The sequence below is a fragment of the Sebastes fasciatus genome, chromosome 11 (assembly GCF_043250625.1).
Source record: "Sebastes fasciatus isolate fSebFas1 chromosome 11, fSebFas1.pri, whole genome shotgun sequence".
NCBI classification, from domain to species: domain Eukaryota; kingdom Metazoa; phylum Chordata; class Actinopteri; order Perciformes; family Sebastidae; genus Sebastes; species Sebastes fasciatus.
Genome location: NC_133805.1, coordinates 29,644,652 through 29,662,564, shown reverse-complemented (window position 1 = coordinate 29,662,564; position 17,913 = coordinate 29,644,652). Strand labels below are relative to the sequence as shown.

At 40.3% G+C, this 17,913-nt stretch overlaps 2 protein-coding genes across 6 annotated transcripts; one reads left to right on the top strand and one right to left on the bottom strand.

Annotated features, from left to right (window-relative positions):
- Positions 1–3,216: 3,216 nt before the first annotated feature.
- Positions 3,217–9,036, top strand: LOC141777691 (cytochrome c oxidase assembly factor 1 homolog). Of its 2 annotated transcripts, none has more exons than XM_074652186.1 (5): positions 3,217–3,366; positions 6,076–6,191; positions 7,305–7,456; positions 7,967–8,043; positions 8,714–9,036. In XM_074652186.1, the coding sequence occupies exons 1-5, from the start codon at positions 3,338–3,340 to the stop codon at positions 8,847–8,849; spliced, it is 510 nt and encodes a 169-aa protein (XP_074508287.1). In that variant the 5' UTR covers positions 3,217–3,337; the 3' UTR covers positions 8,850–9,036. The 2 variants fall into 2 exon arrangements, with proteins under 2 accessions (XP_074508287.1, XP_074508288.1); XM_074652187.1 differs by lacking the exon at positions 3,217–3,366 and adding an exon at positions 4,952–5,010 and having other exon boundaries at positions 6,056–6,191.
- Positions 9,037–9,241: 205 nt separating this feature from the next.
- On the bottom strand, positions 9,242–13,456 carry LOC141777690 (acyl-coenzyme A thioesterase 5-like). 4 transcript variants are annotated; one of them, XM_074652184.1, is made up of 4 exons: positions 13,259–13,456; positions 11,401–11,859; positions 10,901–11,103; positions 9,242–10,756 (listed from the first exon to the last, which is right to left on the bottom strand). In XM_074652184.1, the coding sequence occupies exons 2-4, from the start codon at positions 11,855–11,857 to the stop codon at positions 10,148–10,150; spliced, it is 1,269 nt and encodes a 422-aa protein (XP_074508285.1). In that variant the 5' UTR covers positions 11,858–11,859; positions 13,259–13,456; the 3' UTR covers positions 9,242–10,147. The 4 variants fall into 4 exon arrangements, with proteins under 4 accessions (XP_074508285.1, XP_074508283.1, XP_074508286.1 ...); XM_074652182.1 differs by having other exon boundaries at positions 11,401–11,862; positions 13,259–13,455; XM_074652185.1 differs by lacking the exon at positions 13,259–13,456 and adding an exon at positions 12,808–13,239.
- Positions 13,457–17,913: the final 4,457 nt, after the last annotated feature.

Below are 17,913 nucleotides of genomic sequence, written 5' to 3'. Positions count from 1 at the left end.
ACCAATTCATTACTTACGATGTATCTTAATCAAAATACAAATTCATTACTTAAATATATTTATCTTAATTATATTGACTAGTTGTTATCTTTCGTATATGCGCGTATTATTATTTATAATATACAATACGCACATGTAATACAATATGCAATATATATCTATATATATAGTACAATACACAGCATCTGACCATGCATATAAAATACAATATAAAATATGATGATTATACATTATTCTTATAATCATACACAAACAGATATATAGATACATATACTGTATACATATATATACAGATATACACACACACCTACTGCATACTGCATATACACATACATACATACTTGCACACATACACATATATACACATATATACATATTTACATGAATGTATCAGATCTGTATCATACTGTCGGAGATGTGTCATGTTTTTGTTCAGAGTTGACACCTGCTCGCTCGCCCTCATCCCCGGCTCTCTGAAGCTCTGGTACCTGGCTTGTTACCATGTGTATAATCAGTTTTCACTTTATTAATTCGCTAATGGGCATTAGCCCACCAAAAATGATGTAATGTGATGTTATCATGGACGTAGGCTACGAATGTACATGTTCTGTTTGTTTATCAAATTGCTTGTGTAGGCTCTACTTAAATCTAAAACTGATTCTCATCGGGTCTTGTTAGATATAGCCCATGAAAGATTTGCATTCAAGCATTTTTGATGAATTTCTTTATTTATACCAGAAAATAAAAACATGTTAAGAAAAAACACATAGTCAACTTGCTTTGGATTATGTTCTTCTTGTACTGTAAAGTAAATGTGTCAACAACATGAACTCTGAATCAGCTTGAGACACACCAGGAGTTCCCCTGTCTGTAAAATAGAGATAAGATAGATAGAGATCTTCTACAAGCTGCTCCCTCTTGTTGTTTCAGTGAGGCTAGAGCACAGTGGAGTTTTTAGAGCCACCATAGAGCTGTTTCTATTTCTTTGAGTCTTATAAGCGGCCCATCATGACATATTTAGGCCCTGTTCAGACCTGGTATTAACATGCGTCCTCAGTGATCTGATCACAAGTGGACAGCTTTAAGTACGTGTGTAGTAATATCCTACATATTCGTGAATTTGGGTAAATTTTATTAACATTAAAATATAAAGTTATTGTCCCCGGGGACATTGCCACCTTTCCCAGGTAACAGAGCTTCAGAGAGCCGGCGATGAGGGCGAGCAAGCGGGTGTCAGCTCTGTGCAGAGAAACGGAATAAAAACACGACACATATTGGACAGTGCAATAATGCACTCCCCGAGCCTAGTCTGATATTCTGAAGATATGTAACCTATAGATAAGATATGGTTTAATAAAATACAGTTGTATCGACAAAATACAGTAGAGCACAGACGCCGTTTCAATGTTGCCAGGCGGACAAGCGCTCGCGTTTCACCTGAGGAGCGCAGAGACCTGCGGATCTCAGCGGGACATCAGTAGAGTAGGCGGTCCTTAATGCGGCCCAGGACACATTCACTACACACTGCTAAGAGAATGTGATTATGTGGCCCAGACCACCTCTGAATGTGGTCTGAGTGATCGGATCTCAATGCGCCTTGAGTGCGTTCACACCTGTACTTAAAGGGACTATTTGTAACTTTCAGAAATGCTTCTTAACAGCGACACCTGTGGCCGTGAAATCAACGAAAGTCAGCGTCGGGTTCGCGCTTGCTCGCTCTCAATATACCTGAACGAGCATCACTCAAAACAGTGAGGCGACACAAGTCAGCTAAAACCACAATATCACTCTATATTTCAGCTGCTTGGCAGTAATGTTAGCTGACCAGACGAAGGTCTTTCCATGAACATGATTTAGATCTGATCCTAGTGTTGGCTTTTCCTGCCTAAGTGCAGGCTGATGCAGCGGGGCTCTGCAGCGTGTCTCCCTACTCTCGCCGCCCGCAGCCAGAGAGAGCAGAGGAGACACCGGCACCCGGTCGGTAACAAGAAGACAACGTAAATCTCTGTACAGCTCTGTCACTTCACAAGACACGGAAAGCCTCTGTTGGTCTGGAGGAGCTGCAGCAGTTATTTCTGCACAAACGTCCCCTGTGCATTCACTAGATATTCTCAGAGCTAAACTAACTCTTCTGCAGTGTGGAGTGAACGCGCGTTCACGTCTAGAGGTGGAGCGAGCTGAGCTGTCTGAGTGAAGGCGAGCAGGCAGAGGAGGAGGGTACAGCGGCTGCACGCGAACGCGCATATGCGAGCGCGCATGTGTGACGACCCGCTACATTTATGCGCGTACAAAGTTACAAATAGTCCCTTTAAAGCTGTCCACTTGTGATCCGATCCACTGAGGACACATATTAATACCAGGTCTGAACAGGGCCATAGTCTACATTCCATGAACCAAATGAAGTCTAAATTTGGTGATTAGCATTTGAGCCACATCCTATTTTACAGTATGTATGAAAAAGGGTAATTTCTGAATTACATGACACTTTATCCCAGGTGTGTTTATTCTGTTACACCACTGTAAAAGAAGTTTTCAAAATATTGAGAAATATTTATGCAGCACAAGAGCTGTGCTTGTTATAGGTTCGCCGCTTCTTCAGTGGAGAAAACAGACGTCCCTTCAGCGTAGCAGATAAACATGTCAGGGCTCCTGAGGACCATCGCCAGCCGAGCTGGTCCTGTCCCACGGGGGACACACACAACAAGGAATAGATCGGCACAGTTCAAACTGCCATTGGATTGAGCGCGTTGTCCCCGTCCATTCTGGGACCAGCTGGATGGATCCCGGCCCCTTTGGAGGACTACTAGAAGAAAGACTAAAGTGGACATTTTGACAGTTTTTATACCCTTTTAGACATTATTTAATTATTCTGTTGCTTTCTAAAATCAAACATAATTTTTGAAATATAAATCCCTTTGGCAATATTTGTCTTCCATATCCTTTTTAATCAGCAGACACTGTAAATCATTATTATTTTATTCCTCATATCTTGTATCATCTTTTTCTGTTTCTACTTACGTGTGAACAGATTAATTGTCTCTTGTATGTGCGATATGATTTGTTGTGTTCATGTTAAATGAAACAACATAAAATAAAAATCATAAAATGAATGAATAAATGAATGAATGAATGAATGAATGAATGAATGAATGAATGAATGAATGAATGAATGAATGAATGAATGAATGGATAATCTCGGTATAGGAATACAGACGCCGCCTCCCCCAACAGAGCGGCACACACCGGTGTATTAATGGAGCGCACCCACATCCAATTGGCGACGATCCGTGTGACGTGTACGGATGTAGACAGAGCCGAGTGAGTCGTCCTACCCCCCATGGTCCTATCGCTGAAACACAACACAAGGTGAGAATGTCTTCAGATTTAGTTTCAATGAGCAACAACAGACAGTGTCGAAAATGTTCACCTGTAAGACACCAGAGCTGGAGAGAAGACAGACAGACAGACAGACAGCAGGTAGAGCTGCAGACACAGAGAGAGCAGCCACATGGAGATCAGCTGTGTGCTCAGTGAGACTCAGCAGGATGACTTCAGCATGACTCTATCAGATATGTATCACAGTTAGCTGCTGTTCTGGGCTGGATGCGCCTGCATGTCACACACGTTGTGTACTACAGTATGATGTGTTATAGACTAGTGTAGCCTAGTATACACTGATCAGCCATAACATTAAGACCACTGACAGGTGAAGTGAATAACACTGATTGATTATCAGTGGGGGGGATATATTAGACAGCTAGTGAACATTTTGACCTTTGAACTTTGTGTTGGGAGCAGAAAAAATGGGCCAGCGTAAAGATGTGAGCGACTTTGACGAGGGACAAATAGTGCTGGCTAGTCGACTGGGTCAGAGCATCTCCAGAACTAGGGCTCTTGTGGGATGTTCCCGGTCTGCAGGGGTCAGGATCTACCAAAAGTGGTCCAAAGAAGGAGAACCGATGATCCGGCGACAGGGTCAGACCCGAGGCTCATTGATGTACGTGGGAAGTGAAGGCAGGCCCGTGTTGTCTGATCCAATAGAAGAGCTACTGGAGCTCAAACTGCTGAAAAAGTTCATGCTGGTTCCGATAGAAAGGTGTCAGAACACACAGTGAGGAGCAGTTTGTTGCGTATGGAGCTGCGTAGCCGCAGACCGGTCAGGGTGCCCACGCTGACCCGTATCCACCGCCAAAAGCGCCTACAATGGGCACGTGAGCATCAGAACTGGACCACGGAGCAATGGAAGAAAGTGGCCCGGTCTGATGAATCACGTTTTCTTTCACATCATGTGGACGACAACGAGTTGGAGGTGTTGACTCGGCCTCCAAATTCTCCAGATCTCAATCTAATGGAGCATCTGTGGGATGTGCTGGACGAACAAGTCTGATCCACGGAGGCCCCACCTCGCAACTTCCAGGACTTAAAGGATCGGCTACTGACGGCTTGGTGCCAGATACCACAGCAGACCTTCAGAGGTCTAGTGGAGTCCATGCCTCGACGGGTCAGGGCTGTTTTGGCGGCAAAAGGGAGGACCTAATCAATATTAGGCAGCTGGTCATAATGTTCTGGCTGATCGGTGTATATCAGTGGTATGGTGAGGTATATAATGAGTCCAGCAGAGGGAGACAATGAGAGTCTCCAGTCAGCCAGACACTGTGGTGTAGCAGTGAAATTACGTTCATTCTAGAGTGAGTTTTTCCCTTCATCCTCATGCTAAAATCAACTGTGAATCCACATTTTAAAGCTGGTACTTTAAAATAAACTAATCCCCATGGGGAATTAAATCTTCTTCATTTAACACATCGAAACACCCCGTTGACAAACACGCAGCCATAAACCGGAGAGGCCCGAGGGCACATGGCTGTGATGATGTCGACTCTGACAACACTCTGGTTTCCAGCTGTCATTTTGCCAGATTTTTTCCTTCTTTGTGTTTTGGATTATTGCAGATAAATAAACTCTGTGGAAAGTTTGCTCCAGTTGGTGGCATGGCTTGGTTGTGGCTCGACTGTCAATATGGCGGTTGGGTCACAAACTTTCTCATTTTACAGCTCAACGGTACACTAAAATATGTTTATGAAAACAGAAAAGAAAGTCATTACAATAACAGAATATTGATTCATATTGATCAGCGCTGCCTAGTTTGACCGTCTGATCGGAGTTCACGAGTTTTGTGAGCAGTGATTGACAGCTGCCCAGAGACTGCTCCGCTCTGATTGGTTGTTTTTGTTTGGGGGAGGTGAAATCTCGCCATTAGGAGCGGTGGATTTTTTTTCAGATTATCTGTCTCATGCACTACTGTCAGGATATAATGACAGTTTTATCAAAATAACTTTTTATCATATTTGCTCAAAGTTACCAAATGCAGCTTTAACGTCATTTCATGAAAAGCTAAGTAATAGTTAAAATACGCTGTTTTAAATTTGATCAAAGGTTGAAGTTAAAGTGAACGTTATCCACAACTCACTTCTCCACAAATATTGCTTTGTGCTTTTAGTTGTAGCGTTACACAGAAATGGGATGTTAGCTAATCAGACATTCTGAATGAAGAATTCCCTTCATCAGTGCCTCTTTAACCCGTTTAGATCACATCCCCGGTCATATTGTGCACCTATTTAACAATATATGCAAAAGATGTTTCATCATCATCAATTTCTTCCTGTAAAACAAAATATGAAGTGTGCTTACATAAGCTAGTAAGAACCAATAATATCATGACATCTATTCATAAATCAATCTGCAACTTTTAGTGACAAGGGAGGTGTGTGTGTGGAGCCACAGTCCTCTGTAGCTCCGTACTGAGCTACATTCTAACGCTGCGTTGGCACCAAACGCAGAGTGATTTTTCGCCTTGTGTTATTCACGTGAGTTTGTCTGCCGTGTTCATTCGCAGAGGGGCTTACCTCCATGGATACCAACAGTTTCATCAACCAGGACCGAAATAACCACTATAGCTGCTCTGTACATGTTGAGGAAGTCCCAGACATGTCGGACGACCAAACGCCTTTGTGTCTGGGTTCGTAACATCATCTGGCGGCGCTCGGTGAAATTTCAGACACGTGTCCGTCTGTGCAGCTTTACAGGGAAGGAAGTAAAGATGAGGGTTTCCACCAGTCAACTGCAGCAGCTCGCCATCTTCACCACCCTGCTGACCGGGGGTGGGATCGGCACCATGTACTATCTGCTGCAGAGTGAGTACAAATGAGCTGTGTGTGTGTGTGTGTGTGTGTGTAAAGATACATTATAGGCCTACCAACCAGGTTGACTGATGTAAACAAAAAAAGGAAAAATCAAACAACTAAAAAAAGACGTGAATACAGAGTTGTGTTTCTCAGGTTCCACTGGCTGCACTCAGGTCATGACATGAGGTGATGAATTTTGCTGCAATCATCTCATATTTGGGAATTTCCCCGAGTAAATATGGGAGTTCCTCTCTGTCTCAACAGGTCAGAACTCCAGCAACACGTGTATACAACAACTTAAAAAGTGGAAATGAAATATTCAAACCAAGTCAAGCTGGTTTAATAAAGGGATTTCCACTCTAATGGACAATTAGATAACAAACATGACAATGTTTTCATCTTTCATGGCAAGAGCGCCGCCCTGTGTATTGTTCCTGGAGGTAAAGATGAGTTTTACAATGTTAAAACCAAGGACAAAAACAGTCCATTTCATAAACTGAAATGCTGGCGTTTATCTTCAGGTGCATACGTGTATTTTGGGTTTCTACTAGAACATGTTTACATGATTTCACGTCCAAAAAACGAGCACCGACAAACCTGCTTAGTTAAGAGTAGGAAAAGATTGTGGGTTGGATTAAAATGACACCGGACGTGCTGTAACTAAAATACGGAAGTTACAAATAAATCAACTTCAGGACATGAACAGCAGTCTCCTGAGCGAAAGTCCTGTGTTTTTTGCTGTAACCTCTCGTCTCCAGGTTGTCTCACGTCAGAGGACATTTGCATAAAGATGAATCTTTCTGGGTCATGCTGCTGGGAGGTGCCAGGCAACTATTTTATAGCTTCTATTCACAGTGAATGACAGCCTGTTGTGCCTCTAGTGTTTGAGTCTGCATGAAAAAGGGATTTCCTCTTCAACTTCTGTCAGAGTTGTTACATGTCAACTTTTCTATTGCTCTTATCTTTTACTCCTCAGCTGACAGTTGAACTTCTCATTTAAAGGGTACTAGATGAAAGCTGTTAAACTGCTCTCAGTCATAAAAACTTCAACATTTCAACTGTTGTACTTTATAACCCATTTTCGGCCACTTGTTTGTGCCTTTCTGTCTACTATCCAATTAGAGAAATTTGCTGCGTCAGACTACCACAGACTGGCTCTGCAGAAGTTGGAAGCATGTCCAGATGCCATGGAAAGCCTGGGGGCTCCGCCTTTAAAAGTCTACAACATCCATCTGACAGACAGAAAGAACCGCATCGATCAGTCTACAGCACAGGTACTGTGTGTTTTAGGAAGACATCAGAATGTGTTATCCTGTGTTCTGTGTCAATAGAACTGTTTTGACTAAACAGTTGCCCCATCCATGCGTCGCTGTGCAAATGTTTGTTTGGCAATCTTGTTCTTGTAAAATGTCCTAAACTTCCAAGTTGGATCATTACTGCATGGGAACAGGCCGCGGGTCAATAACTCCTTTTATTGCTTTTTAATTTCTTGGCTAGTTGGGCTCTTAAGCTACACTCATGTCCTCTTTGAATATGTGTTAAGTGTTACTACTGTTGTGGGAGCATGTCTTTCATATGTTGTCCACTGTGAGCTGTTAGGACTTGTGTATCTTTTGTTATTGTGCATGGACGACCAAACTAGTTTCCACTCTAATAAAGTTATCAGTCGAACATGAAATCGGTGTGGGACTCAGATGATGGGCAGCTGTACCATACAATGCTGTGTACAGCTCTGATATCTGTCTGCACTTGCAGATGAATTTGAATTTGCATTGTGTTTGCAGATAAAGATCCCTGTGACTGGGTCAGAAACTGGAGGTTATCTGTATACTTCTTCAATCAGAGACCCTGATACCAACAGGTGAGTACATTCTGTTCTATTCTGAGTTGCAGTTTTTCTCATTCGCTTTGGGACCCTATTTAAACAATCTATAGCGCATGGTTTAAAGTGCACTTAGGGCGTGTCCAACTCCACTTTTGCTAGTTAGGCGGCGCATAACCTCGGTGCAAAGGGGTTGTATTTAGTCTCTTAATTAACAGGTGTGTTTTGGGCGTAACAGGAATTCAACCAATCAGAGTGGCATCTCCCTTTTAAAAGCCAGGTGCGCCTGCACATTGGTGCATTGCTATTTAAAAGGGCAGATTCAATATATTGGAGAAGCGAGCCATTTTCTTAAGCCCCCAGGAAGAGCGTTGGGCTTTGATGCAAATGTTCGTAGTGGCCAAACGGCGGTACTACAACTTCCATTGGGAAAGAGACATCTGTAACTCAGCAGATAATTTTTTTTTTAGGTAAATCAACTCCCCAGTATGAACACTCTAATAGTCCTTATTTAAATCATTAGGTCCTAAAAGTAAAAAAATGCACTAATAGCTGAATCCATGAATTCATTTTATGATAATAAGCACTAGGCTAAATATGATAAACATATATATAAGATGATGAAAACTTTATTACAGTCTGATGCAACCCACGGCTGAGTGAAATCCTACGGAGATCAACAACGCATTCCATTTGTCCCTCCCTGCAGGTGGAGTCTGAAACTGGCAGTGCTGCAGCTCAGGGAAGGACGGACCATCGACCTGCTGAATCCTCCGTCACCACCCGGAGCACCAACCCAGGCAACAGAGTACACAGAGGGGCTGGACACAGGCCTCTGGCACTGATCACCTCCATGTAGCCTTCTGATGAGAACAATGAAAGTGGAAGTTGTGCTGCTCCAACAGCTGTTGAGTAGACGTCTAATTAAGCAAAATAATATGGAGCTACGTTTATTTACCAAGCGGCAAATCCTCAACTCCAGCACAGACAGTGTGTCTCAAAGGTTTGGTTTTGATTAAATAATGTGATGGAGGCATGTTGTTGCACTGACTGTTGTGTTGCTCTGTTAAGTCATTGCTAGACTTTTCTTTTTTAATTAATTTCCTTTCAGATTGTGATGTGCCATGGGTCCACACATGCAAGAGAAGGGATCTCATTTATAAAACAGTGCGTGGATCCACACTAAATGTTTGTGTACGTACTAATGAATAAATGAATAAATGAATAAATGAATAAATGAATGAATGAATCATTTATTTTCGTAACCCATCCCTCATGGGATTATTCAGACACATTAACCAACAACAAAACAAACAAACCTTCCGGCATGTTAGCCCACCGTCATCTAACAGCACATTACATCAGCATCATCCAGACATATAAACATCATCCAGATATAAATGCACACGTGAACCTCCCACAAATAATAATCCAGGATACATCCCACAATGACAATACAACAAACTGATAAACACTCTGAGAGCGCAGACCTCCGCCAAGCTGCCCGAGTACGATTCTCTCTGCAGGCAGAAGGAAAGAGGCATGGTGACGCGTCATGAACGCGTCATCAGATACATGTCTTAAAGCCTGTGGTGTTAATCCACAGGCTGAGCGGAGTTATTAAAAAAAATTCCTGAAGCTTGATAATGATCCGGATCACCACCAAAATCTAATGGATTGTTCATTGTGCCACACCCCACCCCTCCAAAAAACGTCATTCAAATCCATCACAGACTTTTGGAGTAATCCTCCAAACAGACAAGCCAACAAACCAACGCCGGTCACAACAATCACAGCTCCCGAAGCACAAGACACATACACAAATCCAATCATGACAAAAAGGCAGAAGAGTCTGAGGAATTTATATATCGTATGTTGCTTTTCTTATCCCATCTCATGATTTAGAAATAAATTCAGAAAATACAAACACATTATCAAGAAGATATTCAATTAAGGCTACAGTCCTGTCATTTCACAGTGGTAAATCTGCATCAGGTTGTGTGAATTCATGATTTTGAAATACAAAAATATTCAATCATCAAATCAAACATGAAATTGTTAGCTTAATTCATATACAATCATTTACCGTTAACTGGCTGGTGATTTATCTGTTCGGATGTCTTCCATATCATGATATTTGTATCTATAATTTGGCTTTAGTGTGTGTAGCATCACAGCTCAGGTGAGTTCTGTAGAACTCCTGGATCCTCTTCCACAGGACGACTTCAGCTGCCGCGTGGGACTTGGGCACACCCCCCCACGCGACAGGCATGTTTACAACCCCATGAAAACTGGAGGGGCAGTAGGGTCCGTAAGGCGGCTCTAAGTAATGTCCCGCTCCGGGGTAACACACACTCTCAAAGTTGTCCTTCCCATGACGCTTCAGTCTCTCCTCCATCATGTCCACGTAAGCTTTGCTGTCCCAGTTGAGGTCGTCCTCTGATGACACAAAGAGGAAACGTCCCTTGGCCTGTTCAATGGGGACCAGGGTGGCCTTGTTCTCCTCTGCCAGTGGATCATGCATTCCATCCTTGACAATGGCGACCCCTGAATTAGTGGGAATCATCTTCTTGATGTCAAACATTAAAGCAGGGAGGATTTGGCTCTTCTTATAGTGGAGGGGTAGAAGTGTGTTGGCAGAGCAGCCATTAATCCACACTGTGGCATCAACATCTGGCAGGTAAGAGGCTATTGAGAGCGCAAGATCTCCACTTTTTGAAATGCTTATTACGCCAACACCTTTACTGCCCACCTGTGGAAAAACATACAAACTATTGGCTGCTCTTTTTTAATATTACTTGTGATGCCCAAGTGATGGTATTATAAATAACACCGTACAAACTAGCAAATGTGTCCCAAAAAAAGAGATTTGGACAGTACTGTTCAAACCACTCACCTTGTCTTGTTTTTTTAAAAACTTTATTGCTTCCTCAAAATAATCCAGATTGACCACTTTGATGTACTTCGGCATGTCATCATGACCGTACAGCGCGACGGTCAGAACCACAAATCCACGGCTGGCTAGCAGAGAGGCCCTTTTCTCTGACAAACCACCACCAAAAGTGTACAGATCCAACACAGCAGGGAACGGACCTCCTCCTGGATCAAAACACATGGTTTGTATCTTATTCAGGATATGACACTTACATGGAATATGAAAATAATCCAAATATAATATCTTCATTGTATTGAAGACTTGATGTGTTTTTAAAAGGTTCGATGTACCTGATAAACAGCTTTATCAGGCTGTGTGGTCACACAAGCAATACGGGTTAGTAGAATAAATTCACTGTAGTTTTTGTCTCTGTTAATAATAATCAAGACAAAATAATGCCAGTATTTTCCTTTAACTTTACTAACTGAATAATTTGAAGCATGACAGAGACATAGACCAACCTGGGGGAGTAAACAGTACTCCGCGAATATTCCCCTCTTTGACGGGGAGCCGGCTGACCCCGTTTCCTATCAGAAACCTCTCATTGGTCGCCTCTGCCAGCATCCTGCCCTCCTCCTCCTCCTCATGCACAGAGAACTTCACAACGTGCGGGGTTAGTGAACTTGTTTTTTGCAACCTTCTGTGCAAGGAGTCCGCCTTCATGGACCACAGCAGACCCATGGGTTCAATCCCGGTGTAACTCCCACCGAGAGAGTTGTCTCTCTGCAGATCGATCTCCCCGCTCCCATCAGCCTTGTAGGTGGCCGAGGAGCTGAACACCACTCCCTTCTCATCAGTCGATCTGGCTCTCATGGTGATCACCTGTCTCGACCTCAGCCCGGCCACCTTCACCTGAACGGGGTCATCAAACATGCATCTGGCTCTCGGCAGCAGCCTCAGTCTGACTTGGGAGGACATCTCTTCTGAAACATATAAAAAAAACGTAGAAAATACAATGCATTATTAAAGATTAAATCATCAGACATCATCTACTGGCAAACACAAAGGCGCAGAACAAAACAAAATGCTATCTGGCTCCAAATCGACAGTGCACCATAGCAGATTATTTAAGCATGGTTACTGATCTACAATTAAAAATAACCTTAACAAAGTACAACCTGGCTGCAGGTAGAGCACATGCTGTGCTCTCACATTAACCTTGAGTGAGCCTGAAATAGAGCTACACTTCCTCATCACATGTGAGAAATATAAAAACATCAGGGAAAAATGTATTTCAATAAAATGTATTTAACTAGTCCTACTGGGGAGGAAGAGCTGGGTGCTGGCAGCAGTCTATGTTGAAAAAGCAAAAATGATTGGTGGTAAACAGTTATATTGTTTTCCAGTGTGGAAGAAGTATTCAAATATTAAAAGTAGTAATACTATAGTGTACAAATGTGCTGTTACAAGTCCTGCATTCAAAACGTACAAATGTGTTGGCATCAAAATCTACTTAAAAAGTACTCATCATGTCTCATATCACAAAGAAAGTCTTTGACTTGTAGGACTTTATGTATTATGGTTTATTTTATGGATGTTAATGCAATGTAATTACTGTTAACTTTTTAAACATTTAAATACACGTATGCTTAAGCAATACGTACAGTGTTGTGTCATGCAAATAGGAAGTAAGTAAGTACAGCTTTATTTATATAGCACCTTTTAAAACAACACAAAGTGTAACAAAGTGCTTCACACACAAATGAAACATCAAACAATGATGTAAACGAGGAAAAATTACAAAATGAAACAGAAACAATGAAAAACAGACAAACACACAGAATAACAAATAAAGACATTTGAATGGAATTGATAAGAAAATAGTACAACAATAATTATGTTGTCATATATAACATCTTCTTTCATACCTCATTAATCATCTCAGGACCCCTCGGATTTATATTGTGACCCTTTTGAAGTGTAACACACAGTTGTGACGTGTTAACGTGTTATAAAGTCCTGTAACGACCTCCACCTTCGGTGTGCTGCCTCATTAAAGACGCACTTTGTGTCCTACAGGACAACACTGACTGGGACAAACCATAGGTGGTAGGAAACAGGGACCAACGTTAGATAAATAGTTGCATTTCTGCCTGAGATTTACAATAAAGTTACATTATCTGTTTGTAACCAGTTAAAATATATTGGTTGACTTCTTCATGAACGAAATAATAGTTTAATGGAGCAGCAACACATGTTGTAGTTTGAGTTTATTATGTAAGTTCTCCCCTTCTTATGCTATACATTATATGACGTATGGTTGCTACGTTACCGTAGTCTGGACAGACGTAGAAACGGAACGGTAGAACCATCGCTTACCTTCGAGGAGTTGACGGTTGATCTTGACGGTTGTTGTTCGTCCAACCGGATGTTTATCTTGATCCGTTGTAACTTTAAAACTGCTCTGACCAAAGTCTGGTCACCATAATGAGTCTAGAAGGTAACCCGCAAATTGAGAAATTCTTGAAACACTCGCGAGACTAACTGCACGACGGCCTATCCTAACCTCAACTACTCGACTTAACCATCTCGCGAGAGTTTCTCAACTCGTGGGTTACCTTCTAGACCACCACCCTCAGTAAACAAGGTAACAGGAAGTTCAAGCTCCTTCGCAATAAAAGTCTTACAACGGCTAATCTGCAGAAAATCTTTATTTATGCAACACAGAAGGGAAATTTGTTTTTCTGTTGGCAATTTAATCTCAGGAGTGTATTATTGCACTCTCAATTAGGTGTAATTGGCATTACAAATGTGCTACTTTATTTTATTTTTTATTACAATGCATCTACAACAGTCAAAGCAAAGACTGAGGTCAAAGGTCACAGGGGAGGATGTTCACATTGCTAAATGCATAGATATAAAACAGTTTTATATCTATTGGCAGAGGTCTCACTCTGCCATTTTATGGTTAACTAAAAAAGTTATATATTAAATTAATTATAAAAGTGAAGTTTGGGCCATTGTTTTGACCATTAAGATGTGATTTTTCCCAAGCATAATATATAACTGAATTACAAATATCATTTGACACATGATAAACAATAAGAGCCTACCATTATATTGTTTGTGTGTACACACTGACAGCTGTTGTTGCCTGTTGGGCTGCAGTTTGCCATGTTATGATTTGAGCATATCTTTTATGCTAAATGCAGTACCTGTGAGGGTTTCTGGATAATATTTGTCATTGTTTTGTGTTGTTAATTGATTTTCAATAATAAATATATAAATACATTTACATAAAGCAGCATATTTGCCCACTCCCATGTTGATAAGAATATTAAATACTTGACAAATCTCCCTTTAAGGTACATTTTGAACAGATAAAAAATGTGCGATTAATCGTGATGGACTATGGACAATCATGCGATTAAATATTTAAATCGATTGTCAACCCCAGTATTTCTGTATTTTATAGTATTGTGTTATACTGTAGATCTTGATGAAGCATTGTATTGATATTATTAGGCCACCTATTTGTGATAACCTGATGAAAACTAGCTCTCTAGCTAACTCTGGCATATTTACATTGAGGTGGTGACTGTAATGTTGATTAATGTGCACGGTCCCTGGTAAATAAATAAAATATATTTAAAAAAAGAAATTAAAAAATATGAGATAAACACAAGTTTTGGACTTACTAAGGCTGCAACTATCTATCAACTAATCACTTAATCATTTGTCAATTAAAGTGTAATTTCAAAGAGCCCAAAGTAACGTCTTCAAGAGTCTGTGTTGTTTGACTGACCAACAGTGCAAACCCCCAAAAATATGTAATTAAAAATGATACAAAACAGAAAAGCAGCAAATTCTCACATTGAAGACGCTGGAACAATATTTGTTGTTATTGCTTAATTAATAGAAATTAATTAATTATCAAAACAGATGCTGAATAATTTTCTGTCGAATGACTAATAGATTTAAGTATTATTAGACTGTGAAAAAATGCAAAAAGATGGTTGTTATACGTATGACTTACTACATAATATAGACATTAATCCAATTATATAAATACATACTTGTAATTTTGACACAATGAGAGTTTCTATCATTTTTAATACTAAATCTCTTTTTTCGGAGCAGGAATGGGATCTAAGATCATGTATCATTTTGCTCTGACTCTAAATCTTTTGTGACGGCAGCTGATGTATTATTGATCATTTTTTATTTTAATTTAGCACCAAATCTTTGTAACAAATGGCATCAACCCAAACATTGCTGCAATAATTTATGAGAAATAATAGAGCATGGGGATGGCCATCACAAATGTATATCATCATGTTCTATGCTCTTATACACTTTCAAAATTTATTTTAATTAATTAATTCATTCATATTTCTTAATGACTAGAACAACTTGACACAGTGCTGAGCTGCACCTCAAATTAATCTTCAGGTTCACAGCTTTCAGATGATGTACACCACTTCTATGTGACATCTACTGCTGACTTTTTATCTAACGCTGAACATCCCGTCCCCCACTCCTAACCCTAGAAAAAATGGGGGTGGGGGGAATGGAAAGGGATTAAGTAAAAGTACAAATGTTTTTGGCATCAAAATATACTTAAAAGTTCTCATTATGCAGAACATTTCAAAATAATACATATATTATTGAATTATAATTATTGATGCATTAATATCAATGTTGCAGCTGGTAACGGTGGATTTAATTTGAATTTATATACTACTGGGATTAAAATAATACATCATAATTTATTAGATTTATATTTTCTATTAATAATCTTAAAAGTAACTAAAGCCGTCATATAAATGTGATGGAGTAAAAAGTACAATATTTGCCTCTGGATTGTAGTGAAGTAGAAAAAGAAAGAAAAAAAACTAAATTGAAAAACTCAATTAAAGTACCTCAGATTGAATATACTTAGCTAGTTCATTTCCACCACTGTTGTTTATCTAGAACAGATAAAAATCTTGTTGAAAATGAAATACGGTGTTAAAATATATGAAGCAGGAGACACAGGATGCTTTGAATTGAGCATTATTGTGATTTAATTCACTATGTCTTATATCACAAAGAAAGTCTTTAAAAATGCAGACTAGAATTTCTGTATATAAACTGTACACAAAAAGCAAGGCACTATACATTCAGAGCTGCTGTTTCTCTTTCTCGTACAAGTCAAACCTTTAAAATTACAACTCTTACATCTCAGTAAAGTCCACAGTCACTTCAGCAGTTTCACACAATCGAGCGACACGAGCTCCCTACGTGGCCTGACAGCATCCAGACACTGTAGACAAAAAAAACTTTCCTCACAACATCTGACGTGACAGGATTTGTTTTTACATAGATACACACACATTTACACAAATAAACATTACACAAAAACATTATATACAATCGCACACACACACACACACACGTACATACATACACAACCATAGCATGGCACTCTGACACCAAGCGTCCTAGTGTGCACATTTTTCATTCGTAAGTCCACGAGTGGTGACGTTAGTGTTTGGAGGAGACTCCAACTACACACAAACACCATGTATGAACCAAAGCAAGGTGTTTTTTACCTGCTCTTAAATGACAAAGTTGAAAGGTGAAACATGACTATAAGCAAAGGCGAGTGCATCTCCAGTCTCATCCTTCATGTACGTTTTCTTCAGCTTCAGATACTTTCTATCCCAATGTCCTCGCGTGTTGCCACCAAAACAGGTTTATGTGACATTTCCTGTTTCTCCATCGCAACGCCACCTTTTTTTTGTATCTGCTTCCATCTTTGATTTAAAAACCTTCCTTTAAAACAGTCCTTTGGACTTCTTTAAGTTCACTTGCTTCCACCCTGGTAAACCTTCGTATTCCTCTCTCTTCATTTCCAAAGCTTTCTGCAAGTGGAAAGAGAAAGACACGTGCGGTTAATTAATCAGGAAGATGATGACACGGGGAATTCAACTTGAATTTCAAAGGGAAGTATTGATGTTTTTCCTGTAACTGATAATAGCTGTGGAGCTGTCAACCATTGGTCTCTGTAACTACTAAAGAAAAACACAACAAATACAATTTTATGATCTGTAGGAATGTGTTTTTTTTTCACCTAAAAGAAGCTGTAATTCTTTCAAATTGCAGTAAATCTTGTTTACTTCTTTCAAAGTGAGGATTTTTATGCTTAACAGTCTTTAAAACATGTCTGACTATTTTAACTAGGACTATGAAAGCACCAAGAAATATCAGCAGATGAAGATCTGAGGGCTGAAACATGTTAAATACAGGGTTCGTACAGATTTTCAAAATAAAATTCAAGCACTTCTCAAGGTAGCTAAACAAAAGATTTCTAGACTCTCGAAGCCTTTATCACCGCATCTAAATTGCTGCTATAAATGAAATTGCGAAAAATAAAGTTTACAGAATTCCTTTATACCCACAGCAATCAATGTATATCAACACTTTTTCTAAAGATTATTTTTGGGGCTTTTTGCCTTTATTTGATAGTGATAGTCATGAAAGGAAAAAATGTTTGGTTTACATGAGTGATTGTGTAGATTACTGGTTCCCAACCTTGGGGTCCTGACCCCCACTAGGGGTCACCAAAGCTTCACAGGAGGGTCATTTGGGATTTTAAGGGATGCAAGACAACTTAAAAAAAATATATTAGCCAATATCTCAGCATTTAATTAATTTCTGTGAAGAAAACTAAATAAAATTGTTATTTTTATTTAAGATATACACCGATAAGCCATAACATTATGACATCATGGGCACCCTGACCGGTCTGCGGCTACACAGCCTCGTACGCAACAAACTGCGATGCACTGCGTGTTCTGACACCTTTCTATCAGAAAGGTCAGCAGTTTGAGCTCCAGTAGCTCTTCTATTGGATCTGACAACACGGGCCAGCCTTCGCTCCCCACGTGCATCAATGAGCCTTAGTTCTGACCCTGTCACCGGTTCACCGGTTTTCCTTCCTTGGACCACTTTTGGTAGGTCCTGATCACTGCAGACCGGGAACATCCCAC

Coding starts and splice junctions, on each gene's coding strand:
- LOC141777690 (XM_074652184.1), bottom strand. CDS start 11,857: ATGTCCTCCCAAGTCAGACTGAGGCTGCTGCCGAGAGCCAGATGCATG. Junction 11,104..11,400: donor AGTACTGTTTACTCCCCCAG/GTTGGTCTATGT, acceptor GTTTTGATCCAG/GAGGAGGTCCGTTCCCTGCT. Junction 10,757..10,900: donor TTTTAAAAAAACAAGACAAG/GTGAGTGGTTTG, acceptor GTTTTTCCACAG/GTGGGCAGTAAAGGTGTTGG.
- LOC141777691 (XM_074652186.1), top strand. CDS start 3,338: ATGGTCCTATCGCTGAAACACAACACAAG. Junction 3,367..6,075: donor TCGCTGAAACACAACACAAG/GTGAGAATGTCT, acceptor CCGTCTGTGCAG/CTTTACAGGGAAGGAAGTAA. Junction 8,044..8,713: donor AGAGACCCTGATACCAACAG/GTGAGTACATTC, acceptor CCCTCCCTGCAG/GTGGAGTCTGAAACTGGCAG.